The sequence below is a fragment of the Hemiscyllium ocellatum genome, chromosome 7 (assembly GCF_020745735.1).
Source record: "Hemiscyllium ocellatum isolate sHemOce1 chromosome 7, sHemOce1.pat.X.cur, whole genome shotgun sequence".
Lineage (NCBI taxonomy): Eukaryota > Metazoa > Chordata > Chondrichthyes > Orectolobiformes > Hemiscylliidae > Hemiscyllium > Hemiscyllium ocellatum.
The window spans coordinates 63714676-63728453 of NC_083407.1; the positions used below are offsets into that span (position 1 = coordinate 63714676).

Consider the following 13778-nt stretch of genomic DNA (forward strand, 5'->3'; position numbering starts at 1 on the left):
AGATTACAGAGGAGGAAGTGCTGGATGTCTTGAAACGGATAAATGTGGATAAATCCCCAGGACTTGATCAGGAGTACCCTAGAACTCTGTGGGAAGCTAGAGAAGTGATTGCTGGGCCTCTTGCTGAGATATTTCTATCATCGATAGTCACAGGTGAAGTGCCGGAAGACTGGAGATTGGCAAACGTGGTGCCACTGTTCAAGAAGGGCGGTAAAGACAAGCCAGGGAACTATAGACCAGTGTGCCTGACCTCGGTGGTGGGCAAGTTGTTGGAGAGAATCCTGAGGAACAGGATGTTCATGTACTTGGAAAGGCAAGGACTGATTCGGGATAGTCAACATGGCTTTGTGTGTGGGAAATCATGTCTCACAAACTTGATTGAGTTTTTTAAAGAAGTAACAAAGAAGATTGATGAGGGCTGAGCAGTAGATGTGATCTATATGGACATCAGTAAGGCGTTCGACAAGGTTCCCCATGGGAGACTGATTAGCAAGGTTAGATCTCATGGAGATACAGGGAGAACTAGCCATTTGGATACAGAACTGGTTCAAAGGTAGAAGACAGAGGGTAGTGTTGAAGGGTTGTTTTTCAAACGGGAGGCTTGTGACCAGTGAAGTGCCACAAGGATCGGTGCTGAATCCTCTACTTTTTGTCAATTACATAAATGATTTGGAAGCGAGCATAAGAGGTACAGGGTTAGTAAGTTTGCAATTGACACCAAAATTGGAGGTGTAGTGGACAGCAAAGAGGGTAAAACCTCAGATTACAACAGAATCTGGACCAGATGGGCCAATGGGCTGAGAAGTGGCAGATGGAGTTTAATTCCGATAAATGCGAGGTGCTGCATTTTAGGAGAACAAATCTTAGCAGGACTTTACCATTAAGTGTATAAGTCATAGGGAGTGTTGCTGAACAGAGATCTTGGAGTGCAGATTCATAGCTCCTTGAAAGTGGAGTCACAGGTAGATAGGATAGTGAAGGCGGCGTTTGGTATGCTTTCCTTTATTGGTCAGAATATTGAGTATAGGAGTTGGGAGGTCATGTTGCGGCTGTACAGGACATTGGTTAGGCCACTGTTGGAATACTGCGTGGAATTCTAGTCTCCTTCCTATCGGAAAGATGTTGTGAAACTTGAAAGGGTTCAGAAAAGATTTACAAGGATGTTGTCAGGGTTGGAGGATCTGAGCTACAGGGAGAGGCTGAACAGGCTGGGGCTGTTTTCCCTGGAGCGGCAGAGGCAGAGGGGTGACCTTACAGAGGTTTACAAAATTATGAGGGGCATAGATAGGATAAATAGACAAAGACTTTTCCCTGGGGTTGGGGAGTCCAGAGGTTTAGGGTGAGAGGGGAAAGATATAAAAGAGACCTAAGGGGCAACTTTTTCACGCAGAGGGTGGTACGTGTATGGAATGAGCTACCAGACGATGTGGTGGAGGCTGGTACAATTGCAACATTTAAGAGGCATTTGGATGGGTATATGAATAGGAAGGGTTTGGAGGAATATGGGCCGGGTGCTGGCAGGTGGGACTGGATTGGGTTGAGATATCTGGTCGGCATGGACAGGTTGGACCGAAGGGTCTGTTTCCATGCTGTACATCTCTATGACTCTGTCTAAAAGAAGTATGTTGATTAGTTGACAAATAGACAACTGCAAACTTTGCTTTTTTTTTTGCCATTTCAGTTTTTTTCTCATTGTAATGCCTTAAACAATCAGTCAACCTGCCTGGTTTAAAATTTAAATAAAGCCTACAGCTAACTGTCAATTATCATTAACTGGTGCATTTTCAATGCCTCTATCCCCTGTCAACTATTCAGCACTCTCCTATGGTACAAATATCAGTTTTCCCCTTAAATTGGTTTTCTTGCAATCCTGAGTGCAAGATGAAAAATTCAAATAAAATGTTTTTCTCAAACAAACTCAAGTTCAATACTACTAAATGACTACACTGAAAAGTTTTCCAGAGACGACACACATGTACTAACCTCTCTTTTTTTCTCTCTTTCTCTTTTTCATCTGCCTTGTGAGGGCTCTTTCGCATTAAGAATCTGTTCTCTGGAACAGGGGGAATGTCCTCAGCACGGACAGTGGCAACTGTCTGCAGTGTGGTACTTTCTGCACTTTCATCTGATGAACTTGAAAACAAAGTTAAGAAAATGAAACACTTTTTACAAAAGACAACATATACATAAATGCTTAAATAACATTTCCATCACTGTACGAAGTTGGACTTCCAACAAGGCGGCAGAGGAATGATGATTAATAATGGAGAAAGCAAAAAAATCTGAAGAAAAAGACAAGAAGAGATCAAGAGGCAGAAATTGATGCTAAGGAAGGGAAAGTCAGATCAGCAAGGTTAATGAGACAATCAGGCATGGAACTAATAGCAGCTATTGAGGATGAAAAAAATACTGTCAAGTCAGTGGAAGCTAGATTACATGCCCATTCTAGATAGAAAGCACAGTTGCATATATGTAGGCTTTAATGTAAAAGTGGAATTTAGCCAAGGTGAAGCACAATCAGGGTAAATAATAAGCAGGGAGGGCAAGGAATTAGTTGAGTGCGCTGAAATCTTGTTCAGTGTATGAAAGGGATGAATTTTGTGGGTTGGAGACATATTCACTATGATCAATGGTGGGGTGAACAGTTGCTCTTCATCTCCAATTTCCAGTGAAATACATACACCTGACAAAAGGTGGCTGATGACCTAGCTAAGGTGTTACTTTAGCATTGGGTATATTTTCATCTTCTCAAATAAAGCAGAACTAAAAATATTAATAAGCATAAACCAGCTTAAAGTTGAAACTAAGATCAAATTCCACAACAAGGCTGCATTTTGCAGCAATTACTAGTTCTACAGGCCTGCCTCACACCCTCTCTAAGGCTTGTCATCAGCAAGTTGTAGCCTGAAAGTCACATTCTCAAAGCCATTTATCAAAAATGTTCCCCAACAACACTGATGATTTAACAATACAACCTTTTTTGTGAACCAAATCTTGCAGAAATGTTCTGGATGTGAAGAATTAACTCAGATTCCACCTCTCCTCCATCAGCCACTACCTCAGGCCTTATTTTATTTTTTAAAATTAATTCATGGATTCACGAGCATTTATTGCTCTAGTTACCTTGAGATGGTGCTGGTGTTATGCTGTCTTCTTGAACTGCTGCAGGCAGTATGTACTGTCTACAAGACGCACTGCAGAAATTCACCAAAGATCCTTATACAGAATTTTCCAAACCCATAACCACTTCTGGCTAGAAGAATAAGGATAGCAGGTGCATGAGAACACCACCACCCGCAAGTTCCTCTCCAAATCACTCACCATCCTGACTTGGAGATTTCTTAGGTTTGCTGGGTCAAAATCCTGGAAATCCTGCCCTAATGGCATTGTGGGTTTACCTACAAGCAGATGGATTGTAGCAATTCAAAGAGTTTACTCACTACTACCTCCTCAAGGGCAACTAGGGATGCAGAATACATACGAGCCAGCCAGCAATCAAATCCCACGAGTAAATGTAAAAAAAATGAAAAGAAGCAAGGCATGGAATAAAAATACAGGTGGGAAGAGGAGAAACAAGGGAATCTCTTTGTCTTGGGGTCAGAGATGGGAAGGGCATAGAAAATGTGACTGCGATATTGTATTACAGGCTTTCCCTAAAAGATCACTGAATTTACAGAGCTAGTCTGTAGGGTTTGGGAGAAAGAGTGCAACTCGAGGATGAAAGACTTAATTGTTCACTTGAAGAGTTTATAGGTATATGCACACAATTTATTATGTCCAAACAATGGTAATTATAATCAGTTCATTGACCCTCAAGTGCTTTGAGATGTCCTGAGCACATGAAAAAATAGGAACTCTTGAATAGAGCTCACTTGCTTTTCAGCAAACAGGAGTGAAGGAATGTTTAAGTGCTTTCTGGCTCCATATACATATTACACCATGTGTGATGAAGATGTATTAGAATAATTATTGTGCGAATGGTGAATTTCCTATGCCATCATTTATTTAGTCAGAGGAACAACAAAACAATTACATCATATAACTGGCAATATATAATTTGTTATACTTTGTTAAATAATCCCTTTTACGTTACATAGTTTAATCAAAATTAAATATTTCAAAGACTAATATTATATTTTAATCCTCAGTCTAACAGACATTTTGAAGCATTAGGAGAAAGCTGCAAGCGCCTGCAATTTGGCTTTCAAAAGGCGACACAAGATTGATTCATGCTAAACAACTGGGGCCTAATTTTGTATGGAATTTAGGATATGGGTCAGTCTTCTAAAACAAATGTTAAATTCATCTTTTCTTATAAAATGTACTGAACTTTGCTGAAGTTCTAAACACTCCATAATTTCAAATTTCTACCAGAAGATATTTAAAGAAAACACAAGTGATAAAATACAAGTAAACTTTATCAGGACATATTTTGTATGGAGATATATCTAATGTTCACAAAAGTCTTCTTTATTAACAGCTGGATTATAGGTACTTTTACTGTTATTTCAACAATAAATCTTTGTCAGTAAAATGTGTTTTTAGATTTAGAACCAGCCAATTGGATCCCAGTCTCATGGCTAGTCAACAGATTCAGCCAACACAATTTTTCCCATAGACGCGGCTGTCATTTATTTTGGTTAAAATATTGGTCAAATTTAGAATAGGGATATCTCTAATAATTAATACATGTACCAGAACCAATGTGGCATCATGTCCAATGAATCACTAAAAAGAAAATATGCCAAAGAGAAGCTGAAAATATTTGGGCAGATCAATGATGTGACCATGGAAACATCTATTTTCATTGAAAGGTGATTGTTGTGTCACTGATTTGTGGGGGACCTGAAAGATGATGGGTGTCAATCAAGATGGATGAAGTTAGCAAAGAAAGTCTGAAATGCTCACAACACACCTCTTAACAAGGTTTAATTTAGCTATGTCAAACAAGGTGTTGAAGGTGTACCCTGATTGATTCAATTACTCAAGCTCAGACTAAGATGTTTACTGAGCAAATGAATGAAAATATCAGCGTTAAGGACAGTTTGAACCAACATGCAAAATATATGGGGCAGCAGGGAAATTCAATCCAAAACGTTTGCAAAACGCCAAATGAAGAAATTCCAATAATGAGGGAAAGGCAAATAGCAGAATCTTAGAGAAACAGCAAAGCACAGATGGGCTGAGATTAGAAACAGGAAAGGAGAGATTACTCTGTTGGGAGTTTTACTTAGGTATCCAAATAGTTCCAGAAATGTAGAGGATAGGATAGCAAAGATAATCCTCGATAGAAGTGAGAATGACACAATAGCTGTTATGGGGGATGGTGGCTGATTGGAAATATTCATCCTGGGGTTCAGTTACTAGTGGTGTACCGCAAGGATCTGTTTTAGGTCCACTGTTGTTTGTCATTTTTATAAATTATGTGAATGAGGGCACAGAAGGATGGGTTAGTAAATTTGCAGATGACACTAAGGTCGGTAGAGTTGTGGATAGTGACGAAGGATGTTGTAGGTTACAGAGAGACATAGATAAGCTGCAGAGTTGGACCAAGAGGTGGCAAATGGAGTTTAATGCGGAAAAGTGTGAGGTGATTCACTTTGGAAGGAGCAACAGGAATGCAGAGTACTGGGTTAATAGCAACATTCGTGGTAGTGTAGATGAGCAGAGAGATCTCGGTGTCCAGGTACATCGATCGTTGAAAGTTACCACCCAGGTTGATAGGATTGTTAAGAAGGCATACGGTGTGTTAGCTTTTATTGGCAGACAGATTAAGTTTCTGAACCATGAGATCATGCTGCAACTATACAAAACTCTGGTGCTGCCGCTCTTGGGGGTATTGCGTACAGTTCTGGTCATCTCATTATAGAAAGGATGTGGAAACTTTGCAAAGAGTTCAGAGCAGATTTACTAGGATGTTGCCTGATATAGAGGGAAGGTCTTATGAGGGAAGGCTGAAGGACTTGAGGCTGTTTTCGTTACAGAGAAGAAGGTTGAGAGGCGGCTTAATTGAGATATAGAAGATAATCAGAGAGTTAGATACATTGGACAGTGAGAGCCTTTTTCCTCAGATGGCGATGGCTTGCATGAGGGAACATAGCTTTAAATTGAGTAGTGATACATACAGGACAGACATCAGTGGTAGTTTCTTTACTCAGAATAGTAGGGGTGTGGAACGCATTGTCTACAACAGTAGTAGACTCACCAACTTTAAGGGCATTTAAATGGTCATTGGGTAGGCATATGGATAAGAATGAAATAGTGTAGGTTAGATGGGCTTCAGATTTGTTCCACAGGTCGGCGCAACATCAAGGGTTGAAAGGCCTGTACTGCACCGTAATGTCCTATGTTCCGGAGATTGGGAAACTGCAAAGTGGAGAGGCTGTATGGGCTGTATAGCAGTCTGTGCAGTTCTAAATTTTCTAAACGCTTGAACAATAGAGTACTCTCTGTAAACTGGGAAAAATGAAAACTTGAAATCAAAGAGGTAATCAGAGAAGGAGTATATGTGTTGTGACAATAATCTCAGTGTAGTGATACGAATGGGATTATGCTTCCAACAGGGATAGAAATTATCAATCCTTGTTGTGTCCAAAAGAGATAACACTCCTCCAGAAATCTTTAGTGCTGAGAGGATGGGGAGTGAATAACTAGTTATTGTGGACAAATGCCTCCTAGCAGACAGTTTCATAATAACAATGCAAACATGTTTCCATTGTAGCCCCTTACGCGGGATGATGCATGACATGAGAGTAAAATGGGAAAAGGGAGAATTTGATGGCGAAGTACACAGCCAATAAATAAATTAAAATTTGTGATATGGGAAGTATTTTGTTGGCATGCTGGTTGCTGTATAAAAGAAATTGGCTTTCAATTGCTAAAAATGATGCTTAACCTTATATTCAGATTTAGTGCTTGCGGAATGGCATGAGTCCTGGACAAGTAACATTCTTACATCTAACATTATCACTAACCTTTTCTTTTCGGATTTCTTTCTTCGTTTCTTGTCTTTCTTTCGTTTTTTGGATTCCTTCTTACGTTGTTTCTTTTTTCTTTTCTTCGAATCTTCATCCGTTTCACTTTCTGATTCGGAGGATGAGCTTGAGTCAGAAGAACTCTCAGATTCGCTTGAAGAGGATGAAGATTTCTTTCGTTTCTTCTCTTCCTTTTTTGCTTGTTAAGCAAAATACATCCATCCGTTAAAATATATGCCACCTTTGAAACATCACCTATACCTATAGATTGCAGCTATACAAGAAGACAGCCCACCAACAATTTCTCAAGGGCAATTATCTAAACTTATTTCACAGTGCCCAAATCCGGGGTGAGACACAAAGGAAACAAAACAATGTACTTCAATGAAAAAAAATTCAGAAATTTTATTATAAGCTTTCAACAAAAGTAACCTATTGGCAATTTTCACTGTGCCCTGATACCTTGCGATCTAATTTGGCACCATTAGCTAATCAGAGTTAGGCTTGGCCATTACTTGGATGAGACACCACCTGTGAAAATCGGCTGATCTTCCAAATTGTTGCATCGAGTCAGTTTTATCGTAAAAATATGATTAACACACAACCATGATTAATCATACATAAACATCTTATAGTGTCAATAAGAACTCTCATCCAATTATAAATTAAAAAATAACAAGTTCTAAGGCAAGAAAACAAAAGATTCTTTCTCTTCACTGAAAACAAAAAAATGCTGTAAATCACAGTGGGTCAGGCAGCATCAGTGGACAGCAAGCTATCAGAGCTCGGACGAAGAGTCATCTCAACTCGAAACATTAGCTTGGTGTTTCTCCACAGATGCTGCCTGACCGGCTGTGATTTCCAGCATTTTTTGTTTTCAGTGCAGATCCCAGCATCTGCATTAACTTGCTCCTAGATTCTTCCTCTTTCTCTCTAGTCATGCACACATACCTTTGGATTTTGGAATTAATTCCCCACAGTTTAAGATTCGTACTTCTGCATATGGTTTGCTATTTGCATCAGTCTTCTGGTTTTCCACATCCCTTATTAATTCCTGTCCTGAAATAACTTGACCAAAGACCACATGTACACTGGGAGAATGAAAAACTGATTTTCAGTTACAGTTTCAATGTCGTTATAAGCAACATTTAGATAATTGTTGTATTTTCTATATATAGAAAATGTACTTGCCTATCTAAATGAGGGGCAGGCTTAGTAGTTCTTTACGTTTTAATATTCATAAAAATGAATGTTCGTCACATGAAATTAGAAAAACAAAGTTAGACAACTTATAAAAGCTACAATAAAAGCATTGAAATTCAAACTTTCAGCAACAAAATATCATGCATATGGTGAAGGCAAATATCACAACCAAGGCAATTACGGAGAAAGGAAATGAATTAAGTGTAAAAAAAATTAGATATTTTTTATTCTCATCTCTCTTATTACAAAAATCTTGGGATAAGTAATGTAATAAATGCAGTTCTATAAAATATAAAATCTAAATTAACATTGTATAATATACAGAAAAACGCTATAATAAAAATTGGACATTAGTTACATGTACAGAGGTCATGTGAAGTCACAAAAAGACAAAACAAGCGTTTAAGGAAAAAGAAAGCGAGAGAATTTTTATTAATTACTGATAAATCCTTATCTGCCCTCACATACCAGAATGAGACAACATCATAACAAGCATACATAACTAGCTGAAAATTTAAATCTATTCTGCAGTGTCCAAATCAGATATTTTCCACAGGATAACAAAAAATCTTACATGAAGAACTGTGAACCATTAGTATCCTTTCCTCTGTTAGCCATAGACAACAGGAACTCTTTGTTGTGTTTGACTGCAAAACTTTCATCTATTTCCAACAAAGAAATGAGACAATTTTATCGAACTGAACAAAAAGCTTAAAGAACTCTTCACAATTGCCGTGACACTGTGAGTGGATTTACCCGATAAAGTGTAGTATAATCAGGAGGAAACTCTGTAATCACAAAACTAAAGACTCTTCACTTTATTGTATAGGAACAGTGAAAAATACAGAAACAAAAAAAATCACTGTGGCCCATCCAGCAGTGAAAACACAATCTATGAGACTCCATGTTAAATTAGATCCTGAACAAAAGAGCTAGATAGTTTGCAATTAAAAGTTGATGGGGTGCTCCCTCCAAATAAAAAATGTACTCCTGCTGCTTTGGACTGGAAGTCAGAAAACTATACAGTGTAGGAATAGGCAGTTAAAAAACATTCAATTAATCCCATACACCAACTCATTCCCAATAACGTGCAATTTAGTTTTGCTTCAGACAAATACCAATACCCTTTATTAAAATTGCCACTTTTTCTACCACTGTTCGTACAATTTGTTGCATATCATAATAATAATATAAAAACATTTTATTTCCCTTCCGGTTCTTTTATTATTAATATGAAATCAATCTTTTTTGGTCACTGATCCATTGATTGGTGGAAATAGTTTAGCCTTAATTACTCTGTTGACATTCCTTGAGAATTTTACTGAATCGCTCCTTTCTCTTCTCTGCTTCAAGGAAAACAATCCTAGCTTCTCTAGTCTCTCCACATAATTAAGTGATTCAGCACTGGTTACAAGTGACTTCGGGACTGATGCATGTCCATTACAGTTCTCTGCTCCAGCAGCTAAGCTATCAAGTAGAATTAACTTATCGAAGTTGGACATAAATCCACTCTTAAAATTTTACAACATTCCTCTCATAACATGATTTTCATCCTTAAAAATTGAAAAGCCATGTTGTAAATTAGACCCAAAATACCAAAATGAATACTTATTTTAGGAACCCATACAAATGTCATGAAAATAAATACATCAAGTTATCAGTAGCATACATACAAAACTTGTGATATATTGCTCACTAGCACCATGCAATGCTTAAGTTGCACTGATCAGATATGGGATAAAGATGGAGTTAAAGTCAATCAATCATAATCTTCTGATTCAACCGCAGTGTATGTTTGAAGGGTCAAATAGACTTCTACTTTCCTTCTTCGATTTTAAAAGGAAAAAAAAAATTACCTTCAAAAAACCCTCCATAGATAGATTCACCACCTCGGCCGTTTCCTAAAAGTACAGAAGACTTCATGAAATTACAATTAGCTTTTTTAGTATATACATTACTTCAATTGCAAGAAGGTAATCACATTATGAAAAACACATTCTAGTTGATTTAACAGGAAACAATCACAGCAGTAAAGTGTAATCTTTCTTTATAATTTGCTCTATATTTCAACAGGAGCACTGATTCAAGGAGGGTCATCATAACTTTGAAGAAACAAAACTTTCTACAAAGGGTTTTTCAGAAGCAAAGTGCACCACAAAACTCATTGAAAGAGATTTGTTCTCAGATGTGGGTAAGCATAAAGGACAGTAATACCAACTATTATGGAAAACATGCTAAAGACTAGGACAGCGACCACAATTTTGACTAAGTCCTGGTTCTGACAACAGTTTGGCTACAAAAAAGTGCACAGGGCTTTTATAGCACAAAGTGTCAGATACAGAGGTTAATGAGCATTTGTTTTATTACTAAACAGAAGTGTTCAAACAACTGGTTTATTTCTATTAATACCTCTTTCATCTCCTCTCCAAGCAATCAATGAAGAATGGGACTGCTCTACAGTGAAACAACATACCATGCTACACATTTGAAAAGAAACACAAATCCTGGTAAGTAGTTAAGCTAATTTAAGTAGAAAATTGCAAATTTAGACATTATGTCTCATTAACATCAATTTGCATCAGCTTTTACATTAGCAATGAAGGAGAAAAAAAAGCTGACTGAAGTCAAAAGTTAATAGAATATACAGAGCAGCATTTTGCCTTAGTGATCCATGCCAGAGACAATACTCCATGCAAGCCTCCACCACTATTATGAAATAACCATACACTGCTATACAAAATCAGGCTGGAAAATTATATAATGAGTAGTATGCAAGGAAGAGAAGGCTTTGGACCAAAAACTTCAAATTTTAAGATGAGCACTACAAACTACTGGTTTCATACCTTCACTGAAGTCACCTCCTTGAATCATAAAATCCTTTACAACTCTGTGAAATAGGCAACCTTTGTAATGTAAAGGTTTTTGAGTACTTTTTCCAACCCCTTTTTCACCTGTAATGAGATCAACAGGGGAACATCACTGATAACATGTGGGTACAAACCACCAACAACAGTTAAAATGCACCGAACTGTGGAGCGCTCCCTTAAAGCTGGTATGAAATGACATCCTGCCAATATTGATATGTGACTTTTTCGAAGAATTGTGTAAGATAGAGACAGAAAATAAATTAACACTAACCCATAGCATGGCAAATGGGGGATGAAGGGTACAAATAAAGAACATGTATTTGTTTCAGAACCGTAGGATGTCTCAAGGTGATTTACACCAAATTACACATTTTAAAAAGCTCATCACTCAGCTGTAATGCAACAAACGAGCAATTTTTATGCAGCCAAGTCTGATAAATACAAATGCGATCCCACCCTATCTTGTTGGCTTTTAAAGCTAGAGGAGTGTATGGAGTCTTATTGCAGTTATACAAAAGCCTGATTCATCCCCACTTGGAGGATTGTGTGCAGATCTGGGCATTGCACCTTAGGAAAGATATATTGACCTTGGACTGAGTATAATGAGCTTTCATTATTATAAGCCTACAATTTCAGGGGTCAAGTTATGAGGAAAGATGATCAAAATTAAGATTTTTTTCTTCCCAAAGTTTACAGGATGATCTGATCAAAGTCTTCAAGATATAAACAAGCAAGAACAGAGTAGATAACTATTTCGACTAATGGGGAATTGAAGAACTAAGAGACATATTCTGAGAATTAGGGCCAAATAGTTCAAAAGAGATTTTAGGAAGTACTTCTGCAGTAGATGCTTGAAACTCTTTTCCACAAACAGCAGATGTTGAATCAGGTGTTAATTTTAAATCTGAGATAGATAATTGTATTGCAAAGAGATTAAAGGATATGGACCAAAGGCAGACAAATGAAGTTAGGCCACAGATCAATTATGTCATTGAATGGTGGAATAGGATAGAGGGGCTGAACAACCTACTCTTTTCCTATGTCCCTATCTTCAACCATCTTTTCCTCCACAATATCTCTGAAAGCTTCAGCATGTTCAAAATGTGTAACCATCTTGTTTGTAACCCCATGTTTTAACCTCCTATCAGGTTTATATCCTCACTAGTGCAATAGCCCATAACATAAGTAATATCCAGTATGACTGTGATCATGGTAATCTATTGCACTTAATTCTTATTGCGCACTGTACATTTTGACAGTACACCACACCATCCTCTTCCAAACCCTGTTCTCCACTATCTAGTTGTTTATCGTTCAACTGTTCCATTCTGATCTATTCAGTCATAACCAGGGAATATGCCTGGAATGTCTTCTTTTCCTGCTCCACTCCACTACTTCTGGATTCCCATAAGATCTACTCTTGGTGTACTGTAACTTTTCCCTCGCAAGCTATGCCTTACTTACAACCTGAAAACCTATTAAACTCTACAATAATGGCAATGATAATCAGTTCTATCTCACCATCACTTCACATCACAATTTCTGATTTGTTATGTTACTGATCCGATAACTAACAGAGGTTAAAAAGGAACTTTCTCTCAGTAATTACTTGAAAAATTTGAGCCAATATTTTCAAGAACTAGCAAGAAATTTGTTTCCTAGCCACCAGTACCATCGATCTCCCAAACCACAGACGGAGCGGAAGCAGCCCATTTAAACAATGGTATCTCATTTTACCCTAAAGTCAGCTTTCAATCAATTATTATCTTCATCATTAAGACTATTTGCTTTCACCTCTAAGACTGCTTACATCTGATGTCTTAAATTGCAAGAAACAATGCATTTGTTTATCTCTAGGCTTAATTATGTGCACAATACTCTCCTGCTTGGCCTCCCATCTTGTACCTTCAATAAATTTATACCCATTTCAAACTATGTTCACCATATTCTCTAACTTACTCCAAGATCCATTCATAGAGTCATAGAGATGTACAGCATGGAAACAGACCCTTCGGTCCAACCCATCCATGCCAACCAGATATCCCAACCTAATCTCGTCCCACCTGCCAGCACCTGGCCCATCTTCCTCCAAACCCTTCCTATTCATATACCCATCCAAATGCCTCTTAAATGTTGCAATTGTACCAGCCTCCACCATATCCTCTGGCAGCTCATTCCATACACGTACCACCCTCTGCGAGAAAAAGCTGCCCCTTAGGTCTCTTTTATATCTTTCCCTCTCACTCTAAATCTATGCCTTCGAGTTCTGGACTCCCATATCTCAGAGAAAATAGTTTGTCTATTTATCCTATCCATGCCCCTCATAATTTTGTAAACCTCTATAAGGTCACCCCTCAGCCTCCGCCGCTCCAAGGAAAACAGTCCCAGCCTGTTCAGCCTCTCCCTGTAGCTCAGATCCTCCAACCCTGGCAACATCCTCGTAAATCTTTTCTGAACCCTTTCAAGTTTCACAACATCTTTCCGATAGGAAGAAGACCAGAATTCCACGCAATATTCCAACAGTGGCTTGACCAATGTCCTGTACAGCCGCAACACGACCTCTCAACACCCATACTCAATACTCTGACCAATAAAGGAAAGCATACCAAACACCACCTTCACTATTCTATCTACCTGCGACTCCACCTTCAAGGAGCTATGAACCTGCACTCCAAGGTCTCTTTGTTCAGCAACTCCCTCGGACCTTACCATTAAGAGTATACGTCCTGCTAAG

General features: G+C 38.2%; 1 protein-coding gene across 5 annotated transcripts in view; it reads right to left on the minus strand.

Moving 5' to 3' along the window:
* ppig (peptidylprolyl isomerase G (cyclophilin G)) overlaps positions 1-13778 on the minus strand; it is a 46863-nt gene that overhangs the window by 15607 nt on the left and 17478 nt on the right. For all 5 annotated transcript variants that reach the window (XM_060827281.1, XM_060827282.1, XM_060827278.1 and 2 more), the window contains 7 exons: positions 11021-11128; positions 10034-10078; positions 8752-8839; positions 8166-8195; positions 7926-8065; positions 6975-7173; positions 1984-2133 (listed from right to left, as the gene is read on the minus strand). In XM_060827281.1, the coding sequence (XP_060683264.1) occupies positions 1984-2133; positions 6975-7173; positions 7926-8065; positions 8166-8195; positions 8752-8839; positions 10034-10078; positions 11021-11128 (760 nt within the window). The remainder of the gene's footprint in view (positions 1-1983; positions 2134-6974; positions 7174-7925; positions 8066-8165; positions 8196-8751; positions 8840-10033; positions 10079-11020; positions 11129-13778) is intronic.